The 25774-nt window shown below is 37.1% G+C and overlaps 1 protein-coding gene across 1 annotated transcript in view; it reads left to right on the top strand.

The window, feature by feature from the left end:
- Nucleotides 1–25503, top strand: part of QPCT (glutaminyl-peptide cyclotransferase) — a 30117-nt gene extending 4614 nt beyond the window's left edge. The window contains exons 2-7 of the mRNA XM_081264095.1: nt 2640–2786; nt 8813–9091; nt 16028–16204; nt 18497–18596; nt 21730–21846; nt 24737–25503. Coding sequence (XP_081120221.1) covers nt 2640–2786; nt 8813–9091; nt 16028–16204; nt 18497–18596; nt 21730–21846; nt 24737–24882 — 966 coding nt within the window. The 3' untranslated portion in view covers nt 24883–25503. The remainder of the gene's footprint in view (nt 1–2639; nt 2787–8812; nt 9092–16027; nt 16205–18496; nt 18597–21729; nt 21847–24736) is intronic.
- Nucleotides 25504–25774: the final 271 nt, after the last annotated feature.

Below are 25774 nucleotides of genomic sequence, written 5' to 3'. Positions count from 1 at the left end.
GTTGATGTTTTTGATGACAAAGATGCAAATTTTACTTTATTAACATATAAACACATTCTTAATGAAGACAGTTTTAGAAAGATAGTTCACCTATTGATTCCTTATTTGATGAATTTGGCCAACATTTTTTGAATGCTTAACATGAACCAGCCCCTTGAGTGGCTATGGAGAGGAAGAGAGAGGTAAATAAGACAGTTCAACCCTCATGCAGCTAATATTTCATACAGGGTGTATGAATAAAGATATTAACCCACAGGAGGAGGCCTTTACACCATGGCCAGAGCGGGTAGAAGTTTGCCAGGTGAAGAGGAAGAAAAATAGCCTGAAGTGGCACTGCTGGTCGAAGGCCCCAAGGGAGCAGAGCCTCAGAGTGTTTTGAGGCCTGTAGGGAGGCTAGTGACCAAAGGAGAGACAGGCAGGCTCCTGTTCGGAGGTTAAGTATTACTTATCAATAGAAGTCCTAAGACCTTGCCTCTATTTTCTTCTTTTTCCATTTCCATTGTTTCGTCTTTTAGCTTTAGCTTTTTTCTTCAAGTGCTATTTTGAGACCTAACATCATGACTTAGACCCTGGAGATACCAAGATGGCAGTGACAGATCTATTAAGAAAACATACCTAGAAATGTGTTACTAATAAACAAACAGAAACCTGAAGACATTCAGGCACAGCAACAGCATTCAGGAGTAAACTGGAGTACATAGATGAGGCAGAGCACAGGATTAGGAGCCCACAGGCCAGGGATCTCTACATGGACTTGCCTGTAGCTCTCCTATAGCTTCGGATAACAAGCTGACTTCTATGAACCTCAGTTTCCCCTCATTTATAAATCAAGGAGGTTGGGCTAGATCATCTGTAAGTGGCTTTTTCAGCTCTAACTTTCTATCCCTCTTTAGTGTTTGATAGAAGATAATAAAATAGAACTAAAACATTGAATAGTTACAATGATAGTATACATATATTAGCTAACTTAATTCTATTTAGCCTAGAATGTAGGTGTTATTGCCTCCATTGTATAGATGAGGAAATGGACCCTTAAGGAGGTTAAGTATCCTGGCCAGAATTATAGCATGTTAAACAGAGGATGCTGAGTTGAGAGGATATGTCTGATCCAACAGCTGTGCTCTTTTGCATGATAAATACCAGAGACTGGCCATCTCACAGTGTAGAGAAATCTAAGCAATTAGGCAATAAGCATTTTCTAATTCCACAGTTTCTCACCAGTCACACGCAGTAATTCATCTGGAGTGAAACTATCTGCATGATTATTTCAACATATCCAACTTCACTGGTACAGGAAGGAACTGTAACTAGACAAGTCTCCCTCAATTTCTCTTTAACATTCCAAAGAACTCAGTATCCTTATGTCACTCTTATCATTCCCCTCAGGGAAAAAGTCATCTGATCCATCATCTACTTCCCTTTGAAGAGGAGTGTAACACATTCCATCATTGAGTAATAGACATACAATGTATGAATGATTAATCATTCCATTATCATAAGAAAATATGGCATGTGTGAAGTCACACCAAAGATGCAAATTTGAAATTGAAGTTTATTTAGCTTTTTAAGTTTTGTTTTTAATATATAAGTGTACCTAAGAGTGTGAATGTCAATAGAATATTAAAATAATTTTAATTGCATTTTTTTAAAAGTTTACTATTTAGCAGATTGTAGGATCATCAAGCTCAAATTGAAAGGAATGGCAACAATATCTGAATCAGTGCTGTTTAATAGAAACAGATAATGATATGTTCATATGTCATTTTTAAATTTTCTGGTAACTACATTACAAAAGTACAAAGACAACAAATGAAATTAATTTTAATAATGTACTATAAATTATGCATGACATAGTTTACCTTTTTTTATACTGTCTTCAAAATCCAGAGTTGATATTATACAAAGCACATCCCAATTTGACTAGCTACATTTCAAGTCCTTCTTAGTCACACGTGGCTAGTGGCTCTCATGATGGATAGTGTGGATTTAGATCAAATTCTTTTATTAGTTTTTCTGGGGGAAGGAGAAGTTAAGAAACTTACCCAAGGTCATTCACCTATGAATGACAGCTGGAAGCTTTTGAATACAGTCTCTCTGGTTTGTGACAATACTTACTCTGTAACAACACTGCTTTTTACAAAGTAAGTGTGCTAGCAAAGCATATTGTTTTGTTGACTGTAGTTTTCTTAAGAGACCGTTAATTGATATATTTATTTATTTATTTTTTTAGTTATAGAGGGACACAATACCTTTATTTATTTTTGTGTGGTGCTGAGAATTGAACCCAGTGCCTCACATGTGGGAAGCAGGAGCCTCTCCATAACTGATATTTTTAAACCTAATTTTACAAAGCAATTGTTCAGACATCATTCAAATTTATATAGGTAATAGGCATGAAACAGTAATTCCTAGGTTAAAAGCATTCTGACAATTTTGTTTTTAAAATAAGCTGCCAAACTTTTTATTTTAACTTTGTGAATGGAAGAGGCCAATTTCTTAGTTGAGTAGTTTGATTTACCCATGTCATATGATATAAAAATATTCTTTTATTTTGAGAGTTAATGCAATTATTTGCGAATGTGTCAGTCTGTCTTAAATATGCAGTGATAGCCAGTTAAGCAATTTCATTTGATCCTCAGAATTACCACCAACCAGCCATTTTGAATTCATCGTCTCTTCGGCAAGTTGCAGAAGGCACCAGTATTTCTCAAATGTGGCAAAATGATCTACGACCATTGCTCATAGAGCGATATCCAGGATCCCCTGGAAGTTATGCGGCTCGGCAGGTAAGAAGATGATGTACAAATCTAAAGGTTGTTAAATATTTAGTTTTCCAATTAGGGATGATGATGTCATGGCTGAAGATCTGAAGTATTTAATGTTCAGATTTGTCACTTCTTTATTCATTGTCATAGAAATGTCTTCTGAATTAAGCAATACATGTTTATCTCAATAGATCTTTGTGAAATCTAGGTCTGAAGTATCAGCTCTTGACCATTTCAATAACATGCCCCAGGCTCCTAACCCTTAAACCCAATATCAGCAACTTTTGCCAGTCCTTTCCTAACAGCTTTGGGCAAAGAGTGAATCACTGTATTGTCAGTTGTCAGTCATCTTTCTTTCCCCTTAGGGAAATTGCTTTCTCCTCTGAGGCAGTGATGAGCTACTTCTTCTAGAGTAGTGCTTCTCAAACTTCTGACTTTGACCCACAGTGAAAGTATTTTTTTTTTTTACATTTTATACATACAAACATAAAGATATGTGTAGCTGAAACCAATGTTTTGTGATAAATGCTCATTCTCATTACCTGTAATACACCGGGATATTGTTAATTTCTGTTTTGCTAATTAAAAAAAAAATACTGGTCATGACCCACTAAACTGATGTTAGGATTCACTAATCTTACCACTGCTGTTTGGCAGACTCTGCTGTGAAGGGTGGAATTAGAATTTTAGCTGGGCTAGACCTTGAATTTCTCTTTGTCTCCTTATTGTATGTCTTCCTAAGCAATCTGAAATCCCACCTCTGAATATCTGCTTTTTCAAACTAGCTCCATCTTGAGGGACATCTTGATAAGGAACGGGACTGGACCCTCTAATCTTCCTCTAAAACTACTCCACCTGCCCTGCACTTCTCAGAGCAAAGACCTTGATACCAGCTGCCCAGAGAGACTTGTAAGGTCCACTTTGTGGCTTTGGGCTCTTCTTTTCCTACCTCTTTCTGCCCCATTAGTCTTACAGGACAGCCATGTATCTGTTGCCCCACCAACCTCTTGTCTTCATCCAATCAGCTCCTCTTGTCTTAAGGAATTAGATGGTGGAGACAGACCGTAAGAGGACCTTGGTACTTTCTAACCTTTAGGCAGACAGAGGAACAACAGTGATGATGATTGACTTCCACTGAGCCCTTTTATATTTCATTCAGTCTTCAAAACAATGCCACCTGTGGGTGCCATTATTATCCCAAAGCTATGGATTTAAAAAGACCAGAGGTTTAGGTAAATGAATTAATTTGCTTAAGGTTATGCGTGTACTAGTGATGAAGCCAGAATCTGGACCCAAATGTGCTTGACTTCTCCATCCTATCACTCGAGAGCTGAGAGGAACCAACTCTGTGGTAGGCATACTTAAACAGTTCCAGCTCTGTATCTTCTCAAATCCAAGTTGGAGTGTGAGGTACATGCCATTCATTTCAACAGTGTTCTCTGGACCTCATCTCCCGAGCATTTTCTTAAAAGGTCAAGGCAATCACTTGTGCTTTCCAAAACCCTCAGTTCTTTGTTAGAAGAAAACATAGGTCTACAGTGCTCACTTGATTCAACCTTTTTCATTTTCCCACACTATTTGCTCAGAAGGCTGTTTATACCTGGAAACACATGTATACTTTAGGTCTGAATTCCTTGCCTATGGGTTGTAAAAGTCAACAAACACAGTGAGTTACAAAATACATATTCATTTAAAAGTTTTTAAATCCACAGTAATATTTTCCACTGCTCCTAGGGGTGGAGGCAAAGGAATAATTGACTGACGTTGTTTTAGAATGTGTTGGGAATGAGGCTGGGCTGTCCGTGCAGTCGGCTGATGGAGCAATAAATCATAACAGGATGGTTGTGTTAGAAATTTCACTTAAGAGATTCAGTTTTATAATTTTTTTGAGAAGCAAAATCACCTTTAATTTTTAGAGACCTATCCCCTACATTGTAAAAGACAAAGGGCATCTCCTTTTAAAAATGAGGTAGATGACAGAGTAATTATGAGGGCACTACACTAATAACCTTAATTTGATTAGGATTAGAGTCTTTCACTTGGAACTGAGACAAGAATTTTAGCATTTTTTTTTCCTTGTGAGGCCTTTTTGAGAGATAGATCAGAAGTTTTATAACTCACAAAGCTATAAGGTTATACCTAGAGAAGATTCTCAAATCTGAAAAACTGTGGACTTGATATAATATTGATTAATGAATTAACTTTTGCAGTTATCAATAAAGATATGCATTGCTATGCATTCTTTTTCAGGATAAGAGAATATTTTGGGGGATCACATGTTACAATCTACATTTTCATGGTCTTTAATCAGTGACCCTAAAACTACCTATAGAATTATTAGAATACTTTTATTTGAGTAAATAACTTGTTTATAGAATAAGTAATGTGAAGGCATTGAATTTTGAAGTAGTCAGTGATTTTTATCTAAGGTTGGAATAAAAAATAACTTAAAAAAGCAGAATGATAAGGCCTCATGATGGATCAAGAAATATCCTTTGTCTTAAAGAAGCAAACCAGAAGAGTCAGGACCCAACCATTGTGCTGAAAAAAGCCTGGCCATGTGGAGAAGCCACATGTGAGGTACTCTGGTCAATGGTCCATCTTATCTGGTTTTTGGTCATCCAAGTCCAGGCAGCACTCACAAAAGTGAAGAATTCTGCACCTCACTGTTCCAGCCCCTAGGTGTTTGAGGCTCTTCAGAGGAGACCCCAGACATGGTGGGGTCTTCTCCTCTATCTGAATTCCTGCCCACAGAACCTATGACCTTAATAAAACGATTTAAAAAAAAAAGTCAAGGGGCTGGGGATGTGGCTCGGGCGGGGGCGCGCTCGCCTGGCGTGCGTGCGGCCCGGGTTCGATCCTCAGCACCACATGCCAATGGGGATGTTGTGTCCGCCGGGAACTAAAAATAAATATTGAAAATTCTCTCTCTCTCTCTCCTCTCTCACTCTCTCTTTAAAAAAAAAAAGTCAAAAACATCCATCATACAAAAAAGAATCAGTATCTAAAATCCCCCAAAGGTGCACAGTGCTTCTGAGACACCAAACTGAACGTATCCAGTGGTGTGGGTATTCCAGTGTCCACCCTCAGGCACTGTGTGGAGGGCCTGTATGGAGGGCCTTCAGCTTGCAACCCCACACTTATTTCAGGTACGTCCAAGAAGATGTACCTGAAGTTCACAGGGGCAGAGTGCAGTATCTGACAACAGTGTTTGTAGACTTAGTACAAATACTGGAGAATCTACTTCCTCCATACAATTATGGTCTACTGATGTCATTGTTCCTCAAAATCTGAAAATTAGAATTTAAGTTTAATTAAAATTAGACCCAGGATCATCCACTAATGTTAACTTAGAATTAATCCGCCTATTTCCCTATCTGGAAGTAGAATGTCATCTACTAGGCTCCTTACCAGACATTAAGGGGCCAGCCTTTCATCCCTGGAGACTTGTAGTGGGAACTTGCAGACTAAGTCTGAAAGTCAGAAGTACAACCACCAGGGTGGTTGGTGACCTAATCAGATTTTGCAGCCAATTTAATTGTTTATAAATATTATTTGTCTCAGTTGCTAAGATAAATACAAATATTTATATTGAATGCAAAAAGGTTCCTTCAGGAAGAACTCTTTTAGAGCATTTGCTATTTTTTTTGTGTGTATTTTAGTATCCATGTAGACATCAGAAATTATGGCCCAGACCTCGCTAGTAGTTGATAAATGAGTTTATATGTGAGGCTTCTGAACAATGCTAACATTAAAAATCCCAGTCCATTCTTTAGGCTACTCTTGGTGTTGAAGAAGCCATTTTTATGGAGCAGTTTATCATCTGGATACCAGATGTTCTGGAGTGTGTATATATATATATATATACACAAACACACACATATACATTCTGGGGTGTGTGTGTGTGTGTGTGTGTGTGTGTGTGTATATATATATATATATATATATACACACACATACTTTTTTAAAGACGATATCTTCTATGGAAAAATATTTTTTATACTCTAGGGATAACTCATTTCCATATGTACAAAAGCTTATCTTAGCTGCACAGTTTTTTTCTTTCTATTCAAAGAGTTAGGTTCTGTATTATATAATTTTATATATTATTATTGCATCTACCCCAATTTATTATTACAGTCAATCCATAGCCTTCTGTAAGCAAACCACAGTGCTAAGAATTGTGGAGAATTACAAAATAAGTGAAACATGAATGCGGACTTCATAACATGTAAACTTGTATAGAAAAAATAAGCTTTGACAGTGACAATGTTCTTTAGGCCACCACTCACCCACTATAAAAAGCAAGGAGTGAATGATTTGCTGAGAATCTTGTTTATTTGACCTGTTTAGGACTGATTATAGAATCAGTATCTTACCCCTGTTAAGTTCCCTTTCTCTGAAAGCTTCCTGCAATAGTTTTTCCAAAGCCCTTGCCTACGTGTCATATCACATTAGCAAGCAGCAGGCCACATAAGACTTGGCTAGCATAGAAAATCCTATGTTTCCTTGGGGAATAAACCCTTCCCATTTGTTTTCAATTATTCTAAGTTATTTGTTCATCCTCTCAAAGTCTATCCCTTCTGGATGTTAATTGTGGGACAAATTGTTAGTTATTTTGATTGTTAGTTTGTCATTTTTAGTTTTTAAAAAAATAACTTATAAACATGTATATAAAATTTGAAAGAAAGAAAAAAAATAATACAATAAGAAAAATGAGGCAAGGGGAAAATAAGGACTGGAAAGGGAAAATGAAATAGCAATAAACTTACCCATTCTTCTCACACCACAAATTTTAGGTCATTAAGGCAGACACTTCCAGTCCCAAAAGTGATGGTCCTTTCTCCATCTGCTGCTTCTTCCCAGTAGTCACTATGTTGCTCATAAGGCCCAAGGTGGGCAAGAGAGCGTGGAAAGAGATTCTTTTCTATTTTTCCCAGCATTAGCAATGGATCTGGACCTGTCTTGGATGCAGATGGAAAGCTTCTTCTTCTCCTCCTTTTTTTTTTTTTAATACATTTATTTATTTGGTGCTGAGAATTGAACTCAGGGCCTTGCCCGTGCTAGATGAGCTCTCTACCACTGAGCCACACCCCAGACCCCCCCACCCCTCCACCCCCTGCAAAGCTTCTTGATATGTAACATGGATCAGAGTTGCTTATTGATTCTTACAGTGGGCAGGGGCCTCAACTATCCCCGACCCATTCCCTTGTTATGAGCTCTTTCTCCATGACCCTTGGCAGGTGGGTGTCAATTATCTTCAGTTAATATTCATTACATATGAAACATTTGCTGGCCCTGGGGCACATGCTATGCATTTGAGACAAAAACAGCTACCTTTAGGGATTCCTAGCTTCAAAGAGCTTAGAGACCTGTAGGACCTTGATATATATGATTTCTCAATCATGCCTTCTTAGACTCTTAGAAATATTAAAAGTTGACTTTTTAAAAATATTTTTTTTAGTTGTAGATGGACTCAATACCTTTATTTTATTTCTTTATGCGGCACTGAGGATCGAACCCAGTGTCTCATGCATGCCAGGCAAGCACTCAACCACTGAGCCACAACCCCAACCCCTTAAAACTTGACTTTAATACTTCTGAACCAGCTGCCTCCATCCTAATGTGTAGATATGTTTATGATACATTGTTAAGTGAGGAATGCAACAGGGCTGAGTAATGTGTAAAGTAGGATTCTTTTCCTATAAAATGAACAACCCTCCGGCAGATGTATCCGTTGGTGCGCTAACAGGTTCATATAAGCAAGGAGAAGCTATGTTGAAAGACCTACATCAAACTATTAACACTGGTTAGTATTAACAATTGGCTGGGATTGATTGATAGAAGGAAGATTAGGGGAGAGGGAGAGGATGAGTTTGTTATTTAAATAGGAAAATGGCTAAGGATTATAAGAGCAATTAATAGCAATGTTTTACTATTAATAAGCACAATGAATGTGTACTGAAATCTATCACATAAAACTTTAAAAACATAATTAATAAATGAAAACTGTTTAGATCTGAAATTTTGGTTTTTGTTTTGATCAGCACATCCTGCAGCGAATTCAGAGACTTCAGGCTGACTGGGTCTTGGAAGTAGACACCTTTCTGAGTAAGACGCCCCTTGGGTACCGGTCTTTCTCAAATATCATCAGCACCCTTGACCCCACTGCTAAACGACATTTGGTCCTTGCCTGCCACTATGACTCCAAGTATTTTCCCCACTGGGACCACAGAGTGTTTGTGGGAGCCACTGATTCAGCTGTGCCGTGTGCAATGATTCTGGAACTTGCTCGAGCCTTAGACAAGAGACTTCTTTCCTTGAAGGTATCTACTTTCCTTTTGTTGACTCCTAGGATAACATATATTAGCAGTAACTCTGAGTGAACTCTGGACTCCTTGGGGAAGTGAGAAGGCCATTTGGAAATTGAAACTTTTTGGAATATTTTTGTATTTTGTTTCAAAATGATATGAGTTTGAAGCAATATTCGTTGGAAGATGACATGATACAAATCATCAACGATGGATAATAAGCCTAAGATATGTGACAGTACATTCATTAATTGGCCCCTGGTTTGCCATCCTTGAGTACATATTAAATTAAATACAACATTTCTTTACAAATAATGAAGAAGGAGGAAGGTTAGTACAGGCCCAAGTATAAGAATTTTGTTATATAATAAACTATGTTTATTTCTTATTTATACAGCGAGGAAACATCACAACCTTCTGATCTGAGAGATGGTGGGTCTTGAGTTGGGGAAAGGGAGCTGCAGGGACGTGGTTCTAAAGTAGAGTGGGTAATTCAGACATATCGAGATGAAAAGCATGAAGCAGAAATGCATTATTGCTATTATCTCTGAATCTCAGCTCAGTTTTATGTAGCATAGCAGAGCTTTTGTTATCCTCCCAGCTCAAAGTACTTTGGGGACTCTCAGATGTTATTTCAGTCTCTGTGTTCTTAGGGGCTATTGGAAAAAAGTGCTAAACTAGATGAAGACATTTTGTTCTGATATCACTCATAACCAAGTAAACACAACAAAGCAAAAACAAAAAACTTTGTTCATGGGCAAAAAACATCTTTTCTTCCCCCAGAGCTTTATGAAGGGTCCAGCCTTTGATACAATGGGTATAAAGAAGTAAAAGGTTTATCTTGTAATGGAAGTAATAGAGATATTTGGTTCTATTTTTGTGGATGTCCTGAACTTGAAGAAAGCAAGGATTGTTTATAACTCTCAGTATTCGTTTTTCTGTTTTTTTTCATCTTATTTTGTTTTCTGAACCTTCTGTGATGCTTTTATCCCATGCTTTGCCCTGCTTTTCACATGTGCCTTTCTCCAGCAATAGGGTGAGGGAGTTCAGAAGCTGATTTAACAGCTTAATTTTTCATTTTTGCATTTCTAGTGTAAGGACATGAAATGAAGTGTTATGTTAAGGCACGGTTTTGTTTAGCTGGTGTATTTTCTCTTGGTGAGCAGCTTTACCTTTTGCCACATAGCTCACACATGTTTTTGGTCACCAGAAATAAAAAGTACTGAATGAATTGTTGGATGAGGATTGCCATTTAAAAATTTGAGTCACCATGTACGTTCTCTTCTTTGCCTTTTCTATTAGAGGTAAAGGGTGATGTGGAGGATTTTAAAAAAATTTTTTGACTGTACACTTGGAGAGCATCAAATTTATTCTTCCAGTTATATTTTAACTAAATTATCATTAAGGTCTTATTCTAAGTTCTTCAGCCATCATAGATTGGGCCGGTGATGGTGGGAAGTGACCTGAGAGATGGCAATTCTTGGCAGCCCTTCCCATCTCCAGTAATAGGATTGTAATTACATATCCACATCTTTTGCCTGTGACTTTGCTGTGTCCTCCCTTGTAGCAAGTTATACTTCCTCATCCTTTGGCTCTGGATTTGGTTATTGACTTGCCTTTGTCAGTGGGTTGTTAGTGGATATGCCATGAGGCTGGGAATGTGCTTGCTATTTTGTGTCTTTCTTTGCTGTCACCCTGAGAAGATCAGACTCTGGCTGGCCTTCCAGTTCTAGCAGGAGGATCAGAGACACCCATAGAGCAGAGGAAACCTCGCTGAATGCAGGGTGAAACAGAGCTACTCCACCCCAACCCACTGTAGGCTTGTTGTTCCTTGGGCTGACTCATGTCCCAGGAGCATTTATAATTATTGTGTTTAATCCATTGAGTTTGGGGTGACTTGTTATACTTTGTTACTGTGGCATTAGCTTAATCTCTTAATTGGGGATGACTGCAGATAATTCATCAACTATGTGAATCCTGATAACTAGGCATTTATAATATTTTCATGAAGACCTGCACAAATCAGGCCACAAAGATTCTTCTAGCTCCAAGGTACAAGCTAAGTTACTAGAAATGGAAGGCCATTGTTATTTTTCCTGTCATTCCTGAAAAGAAGCAAAAAGAGCAGGTTGCCTCATGGGACTCAGAATCAGTGTCCACAACAGTCTATTCCTGTCTAAATGAACTTGTACTAAGAGAACAGAATGAAAGTAAGGCACTGCTCTGATTGTTGGAATCACTCTGCTTTTGAAATTTCAGTGAGGCACCCAAACCTTTAAGCTTGCAGAAGATGGACATTACCTCCTGGAACTGCCCTCATGCTCTGGAATTATGCTGTTTGATTTGGAGCTAGAACTTTGGAAGCATTAAAAGTTCTTTAAATAGCCGGAAGCTTAGAATGTCTCTTCTGAAGAATACGTCTTGCATCTTTGCCAATGAGAAAATCTATTTGGCTGCTTGGTACTTATTAAATCCTGAGTGCATGTATGTTGCACAGCTACATCCTCTGCTTAGTGCTATCAGGAGTTTTGGAGGTTTAAAATGAAATGAAATTTGTGGGCTAATTAGGGAGCAACATTAAGATGATCAAAATGTTTGGCAACAGATAACTTAGTTTTCAGATGATAAAGACACTTTCTTCTCTTTTTTATGAGAGCACCCTAAAGACAATAAGAAAAATTCCACCATTGAAGAAAGTAGGGCACACATGTTAACAGGAACCACAACATGAAGGTAGAAGTGGATGGAGATGGCAAATGACACATCAGAATCGGGAGAGAATCAGATGAAGCCAGCTGGTCTCTTGATGAAATCCTGGAACGACTCAGGAATTGGAGGAATGATGTTCTTAGGGAGGCAGGGGTGAGGCAGGGAGCTGGTGCAGAGAATTTATAAGTCCATATAAGGAACACTCAGATTTTACATTCCTGATTCATAACCAGCAGGTAGGGTAGGTGAGTGCCCCAGGGCACCTCTGCAGAAGATGAGAGAATATTTTCTAAAGAAATTGAATCAAGGAGATTCTGGACTTGGGGACATCAGATATAGACAAGAGCAGTAATGAGGTGCCACAGGGAAATCTGAGAGATTAAGTGAACATTTTTACGTTTTGAACAATGAGATGGTCAGTCTTTTCCCCATTTCCAAAACCCAATAACCAGCAGCCAGCAGACACTCACCAGATAGGAAACTGGAGGATTGGAGAATGTGGATCACCTTATGTCACAGAGAGGGACATTTGGGGATTCTCAATAAAAACACTTCATGGGTGCTAGATTGTGCTGCAGCAAAGCTAACCGATTTGTGTCTCTAACCAGGGTTTCATTGTTTATTCTTTAATATGAATAAACACAAAGGATGACCAGACATTTGAGAACAGTCTCCATCATGAAAGAAAACAAAAAGCAAAATAAATAATAAAAACTGAAAAAAGGAAGTTGGAGGAAATAGAATAGTATAAGGAGCAGAAGATGACTCAACACTATTTTCAATATCCTTAGAGAGAGTAGTTACATCCATGAAACAAAACCAGAATGCATAATAACAGAACAATCACAGAGTAAGAAAAGGCTCTTGAAAATTAAAAATACTATTTAAATATTTTTTTTTAATATTTATTTTTTGGTTATAGTTGGACACAATATCTTTATTTTATTTTATTTTTATGTGGTGCTGAGGATCGAACCCAGGGCCTTGCATGTGCTAGGCAAGCACTCTATCGCTGAGTCACAATCCCAGTCCCTATTTTAAATATTAATTTGAATACAATTGCAATGGTGTACACCTATAATCCCAGTGACTTGAGAGGCCAAGGCAGGAGGATTGCAGGTTCAAGGTCAGCCTCGGCAACTCAGCGAGACCTGTCTCAAAATAAAAAACAAAAAAGGCTGGGGATGTAGCTTGGAGACAAACTATCCCTGGGTGCTTTAATTCCCAATACAAAACAAACAAAAACTATTTTAAAACATCAGTAAAAGGGTTGGATTCTAAAGTAGAAGAACTATCTTTTCTAGAACGAAGAACAGTAAGAAAAGAGATAATGAATACTTCTGGAGAATCATTCCAGGAATTCCAATAGGTCATATAAAAGTAGAATGAGAATGGCATTTGACTTCTCAGCAGAAATCGTGGGAGCTAGAAGACCATGAAATTGGGCCTTAAATATTTTAAATAGAAATAATTTGCTTTGCAGAATCCTCATATCCAGCCAAATCAAATATGACAACAGAATGAAGATATTTTCATTTGCTCAAGAATGTTCACTCCTATGTATTGTTTCATTTTAGAAGTTCCTTAAAAGATATGCTCCAGCAAAATAATTAATTGAAAAAAAAAAAAAAGAAGAAGAAATCATGGGATCTGGTTTCTGGGGCCATATAGGAGAGGCAGAGGGAGTCCCTTAGGACATAATTGTTGTGCCCTGTTTATTCAGTCCAAAATCTGGCTTATAACTTTTCATTGTGTAAATCGTTGCATGGTTGTGATTCTGTTCATCATACCATTTTGAAGGTAACCAGAGCAGCAATGTATTCACCGGTGGCACATGGTTGCACATTTTTCTTCTTGGGAACTGCAAGCTGTGAGCTGAGAATTTGGTGCACTACTGATATATTTCTGAAAGCTGACTTGTGCGGTTAGTTTAAAGTGCTGTGTGGTACTAATGGTAAACACATCTTGTCTAAATGGCACTGAGAAAAGTGCATCACATAACAAAATCAGTGATAGCCATGCAGACTCTTTGGCCATAGATTAAATTTTGTTAAATTTAATACTTTGCAACACTGTAGTAAATTTTCTCAAGTGTAGTATTTTGACTATAATGCACAAATCAATGACAATCAATATGTCACTTCTTTTTCAGACTGGAAATATGTTTGCTAAATTGTCATGAAGAAATGTGTGCCAATTTGGACTCTTCAGTTTTAATATATAGTCATAAATACTCTGTGCATCCTAATCTTGTGTTGTAGACAGTTTAGTAATAAGTGATTTTTAAGTAATACTGGCATAATTTTTTTTTTAAAAAAGCTTTACACAGTGGTCATACCCCCCACTTTTTTTCCAAAAAAATTTTTCTTTTTTATTTTTGGGGCACAAAATCTGTGATGATTATGTGGTAAAATACAGTATGAAGGCTGAGAGTTGACTTTTGGACTTAGCCATGTAGAGGTGATAGTGTCCTCGACAAGAGCAGTTTCAGTAGATGGAGGAGATAAAGCCTCATTGGGGTAGGTTGAAGAATAGGAATTGGAGACAGTGAAAATAGATAAACTCTGTCAAGGAGTTTTTCTGTAAAAGGGCTTAAAAATGGGGGTGGAAGTAGTGGGGCCAAATATTTTAAGATGACAGTTGCAAATGTGTATTTTCAGGTTGATGGGGATTATCCAGCAGGAATAGAAACATTGATGATGTAGGAGAAATGGTATTTGCTGGAGTGATGTCCTTGAACAAATGAGAGGGGATAGGATTTAGAGCACACGAGGAGAGACTGGCATCTAATATGAGCACTGCAGGAAGAAATCAAGGTCATCAGTTGGGAGTGAGCTGGCTGAGGTGTTGCAGGTCAGGGAGAGGAGGAATGTGAAAAGCCAGCAGAGTATGAGGGTGAATGAGCCAAGAACAGTGTGACTGCAGTTCACATGACACGCCAACTTGAGGTTTGTGGTCATGAATTTTAAGCAAGACCAAACAGTGTGGTTGGTTCAGCTCCATGAGAGCAGGCACAAGGTAGGTAAAGAATTGGACGTAATGTTTTGCCAGGAAAGTCTGACCAGGCAGAGAGAGGCAAGGGAGCAATTAGAATGATGTACTGGAATTTAAGCTGAATGTGGAATGAAGCGAGAATATCATGGGGGCCAAGGGCTGTGAAAAGGTAAACAATTCAGTATGAGTGATTTCAGTGGGGTTGAAGGACTGTGGGGATTTCAGTACCAGAAGGACGAAGCCAAAAGGTAAAAGTTGTCCAAGAGTGGAAAGTGTAAAGTGGATCAGAATCCTATTCACCTTCTTGGTCCTGCTCAAATGCTGTCTCTTTTATAATGCTTTCCTTGATGTCCCAAGGATTTTTGTCTCTCATTCTTTCCAGTTTCCAGAGGACTTATATTACACTTGTGGCTCTTGGCACATTTAACCATGCTTATGAACTTATTCTATCTCTCCTAACCCAACTAAAGTGTGGGCCCTTTAAAGGAAAGCCTATAATTTTTCTTAGTGTCCCTATAACATTCCTAGAGCAGATTCTTGAATGTAGGTTCAATAAAAAATTGCAGAGTTCAGTAAGGTGAGAGGCAAGAAAGATGTGTATTTATTTCAATCTGTGTTCCCCAGGAAACACATTCTGATGTGGAGTTTAGCATTCAGGTCATTTATGAGGGAGGATGAACACTGGCAGGGAAAAGATATGGGACTGGACAGAGAGAGAAGTCAAGCTCTGGTGCTGGTTCAACAGCAGCCTCCGCCAATCTCTGAGGTGCTCTGGAGGTACAACCATCATTAGGGAGCCCTTCACACCTGTCTAGGCCAGTTACAGGATGTAGGACTGGCCCAGGATGGGCAACCCAGGCAGTCCTTGAAGCTGCTGACAGCTCCCCCAGCAACTGGGGTATCATGTCCCCCTGAAGGGGAACTGGTGGCCTATCACAGCATTCATCACAGCAGTTCCATAGTTTCACAATTCTCTGGGGAGTAAAAACAAATGTGAGCCTTCTATTTTCAGAGGGACAGAGAGAAGGTGAGATTTATAAGAGTGTAGATCATGGGAAATGTGATGATTTTTGGAGAGGAAGTGGTGTGAAATAAAATTTGGCATCGTTTCACTTGCTTTGGTATCTTTCTTTCTTTACGGCATGTCTATTTTTTTCTCAGTTAATAAGAAAGAGTGCTGTTTTTTATTTTATTTTTTTTTAATCATCACAGCATTTTTGCTCTCGTTTTATTGCTCTTTTTTGCCAGAATGCCTTAGACTCCAAGCCAGATCTCTCACTCCAGCTAATTTTCTTTGATGGGGAAGAGGCGTTCCTTCACTGGTCTCCTCAAGACTCTCTGTATGGGTCTCAGCACTTAGCTCTGAAGATGGCGTCAACCTCGCACCCACCTGGAGCAGGAGACACCAACCAACTGCATGGCATGGTGAGTCTGGATGATTTCCATGGAGCTGCAGCTCAGGCTCTGCCTCTAAAGAAAAGGTTGCTAAAGCCAAGTAAAGACCTAAAAGTGCCATGAAATCCCTGGAGTAGAGTGTTTATAATAGAACATTCCTTGGCAGGCTCTGGGTTTTTGAGGAATCCCAGAGCTACGAAAAATGATTCTGGGTTAGAAGCCATGTTTGACCGAGCTTAATTAAAATGATGTAAAAAATCAGATAAGGAATCATCAGATTCAATTTGGTTTAAGGGCAGCACAGTCTTCAAATAGTGTATGGAGGTAGAGAGAGCAAATTCCTTCTTTGAAGCCTTTGTAAAGGCCATGGAAACTGATGTCCTGGGAAATGGGGTAAGGGGAGGATGGGGATGAGGAATTTCTCGGTGTCATGAAAACATTGTAATCATTGTAGTGTGCATATGATATTTTCATGTGTTGGTTTGATTGTGGCATTTTTGACATGAGGGTTGGGGACATTTTGATGCTGCCTTAAAACCCTTCTACCCCAGTAGGAAATGGACTCAACACCCAGCTTCATTTTCTCATTCCTATTCCTGAGTTCACATTCCATCCCTAATCCCTCACCCCCTATTCCTGAATTCTTTCCTGACTCTTCCACTTTTCCCATTTTTATCTTTACTTAGTCCTCAACACTTCACTAACTCCACCTTGGGATCTTGTGCTACTTTATTCTTCCCAGGATGCTTCATTCATCCCTGATCCTCACACCAAGCATAAATGATAACCTATTCCTAAACTCTCCACTGACCTTCACCATAGGAGTCTAAGTGGCCACATTCAATGTCTTCTATGACTAACATACCTTAAGTTTGTATTATCCTGTATGGGTCAGGGGAATATAGTCCACGCTTCATTCATTCACTTGTGCCTAAGCAACTGAAAGGATCTGAGAAAGAGGAGACAATTGGTTGACCAGCATAAGAACAAAGTTATTTATTTTTCATTCTAAATATATGAATCCATAGTGATGGCAAAGGCACTTTTTTTCTCCCCAGAAACAAATTTTTAGTAGCTTACCCAACCTTGTTAATATGTTCCTGCTTCAAAGGTTATTATTTTTAAAATGTACACATTTATTATCATTCATGAGTTTATACATACTACCTCTTTAGAACATACTCTTTTCTTAATAAAAAATTAGTAAGTGTATCTTTATTTCTTTTAGAATCACAGACTCTGACAGCATTCATCTACTATGTGTCAAGATCTATACTAGGTATTTACCCACACATCATTTCACTTATATAAATCAGGAGGTCTTAAGCTAGGAAGTAGTCTTGAGGGAGTCCTCATGCCTGCTGATGCTTTATGGCTCAAATAAGTCAAGGAACACTGGTTTAATTATAGAGGCATATAACTAGAGAGGATCTTTAGGGATTAGCTAGTTGGAGCTCTTCACTTGATTCACAAGGAAATGGAAATCTGGAGACACAACGTTATAAAGCTCCTTTACAAGGACTTTTTCTTTCCTGTTCCTTGATGGATAGTTACTATTTATTCAAGTGCTTTCCAATACACTGTCATGTCATCATAGATTAAAGGTAAAATGGCTAATTAGAATGGAGTAGAAGATCTGACAGGCTTGGACTCCCATCTGAAAATAAATATACTCTTCTTTAATCTATGAAATCCGGATGTCACTAATATCCTTCGTGACATCCTTTTTGGGGGGATGTATGCACAAAGAATTAACACTTTGCCAGTTTGTCCACATTGCATAAGCAAGATTGAAAAAGTTCTCCAAAATAACTAACATACAATATTACCAAAGCCTTTGTTCTTTTTTTAAATATTGATTAAAATTTTATTGTGTTTATTTAAATTATCCAAGGTGATGTTTTGGGATACATATAGATAATAAATGGTTACCACAGTGAAGCTAGTTAACATGTCCATCCTATCATGTACCTGCCTCCCCTTTGTTTATTTGGCAAATGCATCTAAGACCTGCTCATCTAACAAGAGTCCCGAACACAGTACACTCTTATTAACCACAGTCCTGAGATTGTACATTAGGTCATAAACTCTTCCCTTACATATCTGCTACTTTGTGTCCTCTTACCTGTATCTTCCCATTTACTCCCCATTCCCTGACAGAAGCTTTTCTCTCTTATTAAAGCTTTTGTTATTTTAAATAGCTCCCTGTAGCATTTTCAATTACTACAATGCAGTTAGCTTTGACTGATTGTTTTTCCCTATTGATGAGTATGGAACATACTTAGGTGACTGTGATTAAGTAACCGTATTTTTCTCCCTTAGGATTTAATGGTCTTATTGGATTTAATTGGAGCTCCAAACCCAACATTTCCCAATTTTTTCCCAAACTCTGCCAGATGGTTTCAGAGACTTCAAGCAATCGGTAAGCACTATTAATAAAAAGTAACACATGGGGGCTGGGGATGTGGCTCAAGCAGTAGCGCGCTCGCCTGGCATGCATGCGGCCTGGGTTCGATCCTCAGCACCACATACCAACAAAGATGTTGTGTCTGCCGAGAACTAAAAAATAAATATTAAAAAATTCTCTCTCTCTCTCTCTCTCTCTCCTCTCTCACTCTCTCTTTAAAAAAAAAAAAAGTAACACATGGCTTCTTTCTACTGACAAACACTACCTTTTTAAAATTCAAATTTTATGATTCAAGTGTATGATTTAAATGTGTAATGCACTTTAATGACATTTTTCTTGCCTTAATAATTAGTTTGTAATCCTTACCCATCTCTTTAATAGGGCCAGTTTATTTTCCTGTGTGTATCTCTATTTTGAAAGGGAAATGTTTGAATGTAGTATTTTAACTACATTCTACATCTGCATATTATTAGAAATGATTTGAAAATATTTCCTCAGAATCCTGTTTGATGCATATAGAATGAATTTCTAGGGAAAACTTTCCTTAGCAAAGTGTGTCGACTAATAATGAATATTATGTCCTTATGATGATACCAAAAGATAGTCGTTAATTTTTATTCTGTTCTCTTTCTACTTTTATCATCATCCATTTCCTGCCTTAAATAGACATTATTTTCTTTCTTTTTTTTTTGTAGGATTCAAACCAAGTGATATTTTTTCTTAATAGAGCTCATTAATTTAATTTTAGATTCACAAAAAAATGAACAGGTAATACAGAGAATCCCCGTACACCTCCCCTAATCTTTACCTTCTCAGTTTACTTGATTATTAGTATCTTGTGATATTGCAATACATTTGTTAAAATTGAAACAGTATTGATATATTACTAGTAACTGTATATCATCAAATAAAGTTCTTAGCTTACATTAAGATTTATTCTTCATATTCTATAGTTTTGCAAGTTTTTATGAATGTATAATGTTGGGTATCTATCATTACATTATTGCAAAATAATATAACTCCCCTAAACATATCCTGTGCTTATCTATTTATCTTTCTCCCCTTTCCTCAGGAAACCAGTAGTCTTCCTTTTCTTCTTCTTCTTTTTTAAAATCTCTACCTCTATAGTTATGACTTTTCTAGACTGTCACAAAGACAAAAATATACATGCATCCTTGACAGACTTGGACTATTTCACAAAACTATATGCATTTACGCCTCCCCCCTCCTCAGGTTGTATACACAGTATATTTACACCAATTCGTGTCTTCATACCTGTACTTTGGATAATAATGATCATCACATTCCACCATCATTAATTACCCCATGCCCCCTCCCTTCCCCTCCAACCCCTCTGCTCTATCTAGAGTTCGTCTATTCCTCCCATGCTCTCGCTCCCTATCAAAAAATATTTGATAAAAGTCTCCTTTTATCAAATATTTTCTTTTTGATATAATACAATCTCAGCTAAATTTTTCAAGGAAGTAAGTGATCAGGATATAAGAGAAGAGATCCAGTAAGAGCCATTTAAACTTTGAGCCAAATAAATGGAGGGTTAGTAGGAGAGATCAAGGATGGTCAGGCCAAGGAACAGTGATACCCTGTGGCTCAAAAGAGAGGTTGGGACTTGGAGAAAGGAAAGCCTAACTTCTTCGCTTCATGTTCCCATCTTTACAAAACCAACAGAACAAAACAAGACAAACCATTGAGGCGTCAGGAAAACATGAAACTGAGATGGATTTTTATAATAAAATCTAGGCTAGGAGGCTGCTTTTGAAGCAATAATTTCATGCCAGAAATGTTTTATGGGACACAAAGACTTCTTGGAGAAAGATGGAATTTTATTATTTCTAAGCAGTGGGAAAAGCACTGCTGTCTTAGCTCAGGCCTTTGCCATGACTTAAGAATTTGCCAATATCAAGATCTAGACATGATACAAGAGAAACTTGAATTTCCAGATGCTTGTCTTTGGCGAATTTCAATTCCTTTTTGAAAGAATCATTATTCTGGCATTATTGATAAAAACTCCTTGGACCTCTTTCTTGCACCATGTTTTTCTTAGTTTACTGGTAACCTCCAGAGATTTGAGTTTATCTTCTTTTAAGGATTTTGCATTCTTCTCTTATTTCTTGTACTCAAATGAACTTATATCAGTAACATTTACCTTAATGCAATTTTAATGTATTGTGCTACTCCTCTGCATGGTATTTACACTTCAAACTCTATCTCTAATTGTATAAGGAAAATTTTTTTTATCCTATCATAAAGGAATTAAATTATGAATATCAATAAATAGGAATATTGTTTTTGATGATGGCTACAGCTTCCCAATATTCCAAAAATCATATGTGCTTGCTTACTAGGTGGCCTAGTTTCACCTTATAAATCTAGCAATTAAAAAATAAATATCTATCCTAGGAACTTTTATTTAATTATTTTATAATCTTCTTGTGATTGTTCATCATCTTGTAACATATGTTACATAGGTTTTATGTACATATGGGTTATATGTTCAAGATGACAAGAGTGACAGAATGTAGGATAGTGGTTCTTGAACTTGAGTAAGCATCAGAATCTCTTGGAGGGCTTGTTACAGCACAGGTTGCTGGTTTCCACCCCAGAATTTCTGATTTGGTAGATCTGAGGGGAAACTAGATAATATCCATTTCTAACTAGTTCCCAAGTAATGCTGATGCTACTGATCAGGAACCACTCATGTGGGTCACATTAGGTACCTCTTTTTCATATAGTGGTCTTTTGACATATTTCATCCCTAGTACGTTTGAGTATTCCACTTTTAAGCTCCATATCTCTTCTTTAGGCATTCTTTATGCAGCATTTGGACTTATAAGCACCTACATACCTGAGTATGTAGGTGATTTCTCATTCTCCATCATCTGTTGAGTTTCCATCTTCAAGGAGATTCTCATCTGAAAGGTTAAAGCCGTTCTTCTCTCTTCCTACTGTAAATGTAAATACTAAATTTAAACAGATGTGTATTTTTCTTGGTATGGCCATGCTCACTGCTGCATAGTCTTTTAAAAAATGATGGCTACATGTACTAAGATTCCAATTCCTTAAAAAGGATGTTTTGAGTCTTGATCAGATAAAAATAGATATTCATTTGCTATCTAATTATCATCTGCAGAACATGAACTTCATGAATTGGGTTTGCTCAAGGATCACTCTTTGGAGAGGAAGTATTTCCAGAATTTGGGTCATGGAGGTATTATTCAGGATGACCATATTCCATTTTTAAGAAAAGGTAATGTTTGTGTGTGTGTGTGTGTGTGTGTGTGTGTGCACGAAAGCACATGCACGTCTGTGTAGCAGTACCTCTGCAGGTGCACTTATTTATTATCTATTGTATTTGTTGTATTTGATGTGCATTTTGAAATTTTAAGGCTACATATCACTTATCTCCTCTTTAAAGTAAATTAAGATCAATGTTTTCAGCCATGGCTCATTCTCAGACCTTAGTTTTTCCTGGTACCATCAGATAATTTTCTTTAGTATTGAAGATTTTCAGGTCTCTAACATGTGTGTACATTCAAGGAGCATATTAAACATAAATAATAACTAGTGCTTTATAATCACTAAGAGTGTTCTTTAAGGATTGACTATGCTAAATTTATGTATTAATGATTTGAACCAATCCAAAAATATTTAAAATATTTAAAAATAGACAATAAAATTAATTTGACTGAGAACTATAGTTTCAAAAGAACTATAGTTTGTACTATGAACAAACTTTGGCCAATATGTATCTTCTGATTATGTGCCTATAAGAAGTTAGATGCTTGAACCACATTAAATGAGAAGAAAGAAGTCTAGAAAGTTCCTCACCTGATCTTTAGTGACACCAGATATGATTTAGATGCAACATATAATGCTTTTACTTTCCCTTACCAGGCCTCTCTCTTCAGGTTATAAAATGAAATGAGGGAACCCACCATTGTTCATTGATACGGAGGAAGACTGGCTTCAAAGTAAATTTTACTTTCCCAATGTTGCCCTTCTTGGTGAACAGTCTACATTTATGTAGTTGTTCAGGTCAGACTCTTGGGAGTTGTCCTTAGTTTGTCTCTTTCCTTGTGATCTACATTCATATCTAACACACATCCATTTTTAGGTCTTTGAGGTAGCATCCAAGTTGAATACTGGTGTGCGGTACTGGACCTTAGTAATAATTCTTATTCCCTCTGATTTGCAACAATCTATGTGAGGAACCATTAAATTTAATTAACAGAGAGAAGGGGTTAGAAGGTGTAGCTCAGTGTAGAGTGCTTGCATAGCATGCAAAGGGCCCTGGGTTCAATCCCCTGTACCAGGAAAATAAACAAACAAAAACTAAAATAAAACAAAGCAAGAAAAAAAAAAAGAGAAAAAGAATGAGAGAGTAGTTGGAGGAGAGAAGATAAACTCTTCAAGGTCTTATCCCCAGTGACTACTTGACTTACTTCCTTAGATTAGGTCCTACCTTCCAATGGTCCATTCAGCCTTCGACAGATGAATCCACTAATGACGTCAGAGCCCTCACGATCCAATCACTTCCCCAAAGCCCCACCTCTGGACATTGCTTCATTGGGGACCTGAGCTTTGAGGGTCATTCCAAATCTAAACCATAACTTTAACTATCTCCCATATCATAACATGGCTTGTATTTTTTTTTCATGGAAGTCATTCCAAATCCTGAGGACACTTTCATTTTTTTACATGTAGAATATTGATGAGAGCCTATATAATACTGATATCCTGCCTCACCGCCTAAAAAGTTAGGTTGTATTTTTGCACTTTGTGTAACTGTAATGTTGTCTGGTCAATAAGGGAGCAATATCCTTGTGTCAAGATGGTGGAAGTTTTTTTGGTAGATGGGTATATCTAAATTAAGCATTTGTAATACAAAGTCCCTTTTCACTTCTGTGTCTATAAAAGTTCTAAACATGCTTTTAATTGTTAAACTTCCTAATAACCTCTATGTATCACTTCTTCTAAGTTATTGATCATATCCTATTATTGCATTTGGTTATATTGTGAGAAACTTTTTATTATAAAGACCATATGAGGATATGAATCGTATGTAAATATTGTCACCATGTAGTGTATACACTGTACATGTAAAATATTAATCCAATAAAGATTTTTTGAATTTGAAAAAAATGGAATTACAGTAAAAAAGAAGGGATGTTGGAAGTCTGAATCAACCCAAGGACTCTTGCAGTAGCCTCCCAACTGATTTTGTTCCCAGATTTTGTTCTTGTTTCTTTATTCTTTGTATAGGAGTTAGAGCTATCTTTTAAAAATGTAAATCAAATTGTGATAGTTATTATTTTAAAGGTCTAATGGCTTGCTCTTATAGAAAAAGACCTGAAGTCTTTACCATTGCTTATAACACCCTCCATTTTCTGGCTCTGTTCTTCTTCTTCAATATCACTTCTTACCTCACTTTCCAGGTATTGCTGTGATCCAGCCACACTGGCAGTCTAGTTGTTCTTCAAACAGGATAAGCACATTCCTGCCTCAGTACTTTGCACTTGCTAATACCCTGTCTGCAATGCTTAACCCTGGATCTGTGTGTGGCTTGCTTTCCCTTCCTTTGGTGTGTGCCCTCCCCACCCCCCTTACCTGCCTCTCATCCTTTATTCCCTTACCTTATTTAATTATTCTTTTTTTATATACCTTTGTTTTATTTATTTATTTTTATATGGTGCTGAAGATTGAACCCAGGGCCTTGCACGCACTAACTAGGTGAGCGCTCTACTGCTGAGCCACACCCCAACCCCCTCTTTAATTATTCTTAATAAACTTTATCACTTTCTAAAATTATGTTTGATATGTGTTTATTTGCTTCTTTCTCCACTGGAATGCAAGCTTCACATGGCATGGCTTTGTCTTTTCACTAAAGAAACTTCAACTCATAGAACCAGAACTGGTGGGTGGTAGGTGCTTTTTACTTATTTAATGAGTCAATTATTACTTGTTTAAGGAGTGAATGTTTTTGGAGTATGAGAGTAAGATATAAAGAAGTGTCCAACAGATGATGAATTATCAGGTGTCCTTATGTGGTACAGAGCTCCCTCTGCTTGCAGAAGGCCACTTTCTGCTTTACTTGCTGTAAACCTGCCCCAAATGACAAGTGGTTTCTTTCTTATTAGGTGTTCCAGTTCTGCATCTGATACCATCTCCTTTCCCTGAAGTCTGGCACACGATGGATGACAATGAGGAGAATTTGGATGAGTCAACCATTGACAATCTAAACAAAATCATCCAAGTCTTTGTGTTGGAATATCTTCATTTGTAATATTCTGGTTTAGTACATGGTAATTGTTTCTGCACCAAATTCAAAATTCAAGGCACCATTTAAATAATCCGATTCCAGATAGATGCTGTATGGAAGCTTCTATCCTGGAGATGCGTTTTGTAGGTATCTTTGAATATGTGATCAATGAATTATAGAATTATGTCTTCAATTACCTATTAATTTTCATCTAGAAATAATAGGGAACATGTAAAGAAAACAGAAAATAAATGTCTTTAAAAATTCTTTAGATAAAAGCTCTGAAATGAAATCAGATTCAATTATTCAATATCATAGTTTTTAAACAGTACTTAAATATGATGGTGGTGTGCAATATGTAACCTTAGTTTTGTGATTTTTCAACCATGGAAATCTATTTTATAATATAAAACAGAGATGTACTTTGAAGACTTTCAAATTTCTTTGAGAAATGTTTGTAGGGTTAATTTCAAGGAATTAAAATAAGAATTAAATGCTATGTTGTGAATTTCTTTGTCATATATATAAATGAAGAAGTATGTAATTAAATTCGCAGCCCAATTTTTATAGTTTTGCTACTTTATTCTTGTAAAAATAATATAGTAACTAATAAAAGCATTGGAAAATTGATTAAAAAGAATATCCTATTGTACTGACAGAATCATCATTGCTTTTAAAGTTTTTTCTCTATTTTTTTTCAGTGCAGATTTTTCTTATATAGGTTTAATTAAAAGGCTTATTATTTTGGCCTGTTTTCCCCTGTTAATCATTGTAATTTCCAGACAGGTATTTGTTGTTTTGGTCTTGGACTGAGCTGAAGACAGACAAAGACCATTGAGTGTGACCTTTAAAGTCAATATTTTTAAAAATATATTTTTAAATTTTCTTTATTTTATTTATTTATCTATCTTTATGT

This window comes from Spermophilus citellus (assembly GCF_964194105.1).
Source record: "Spermophilus citellus genome assembly, chromosome: 13".
NCBI classification, from domain to species: domain Eukaryota; kingdom Metazoa; phylum Chordata; class Mammalia; order Rodentia; family Sciuridae; genus Spermophilus; species Spermophilus citellus.
This window is presented reverse-complemented; position numbering and strand designations above follow the sequence as displayed.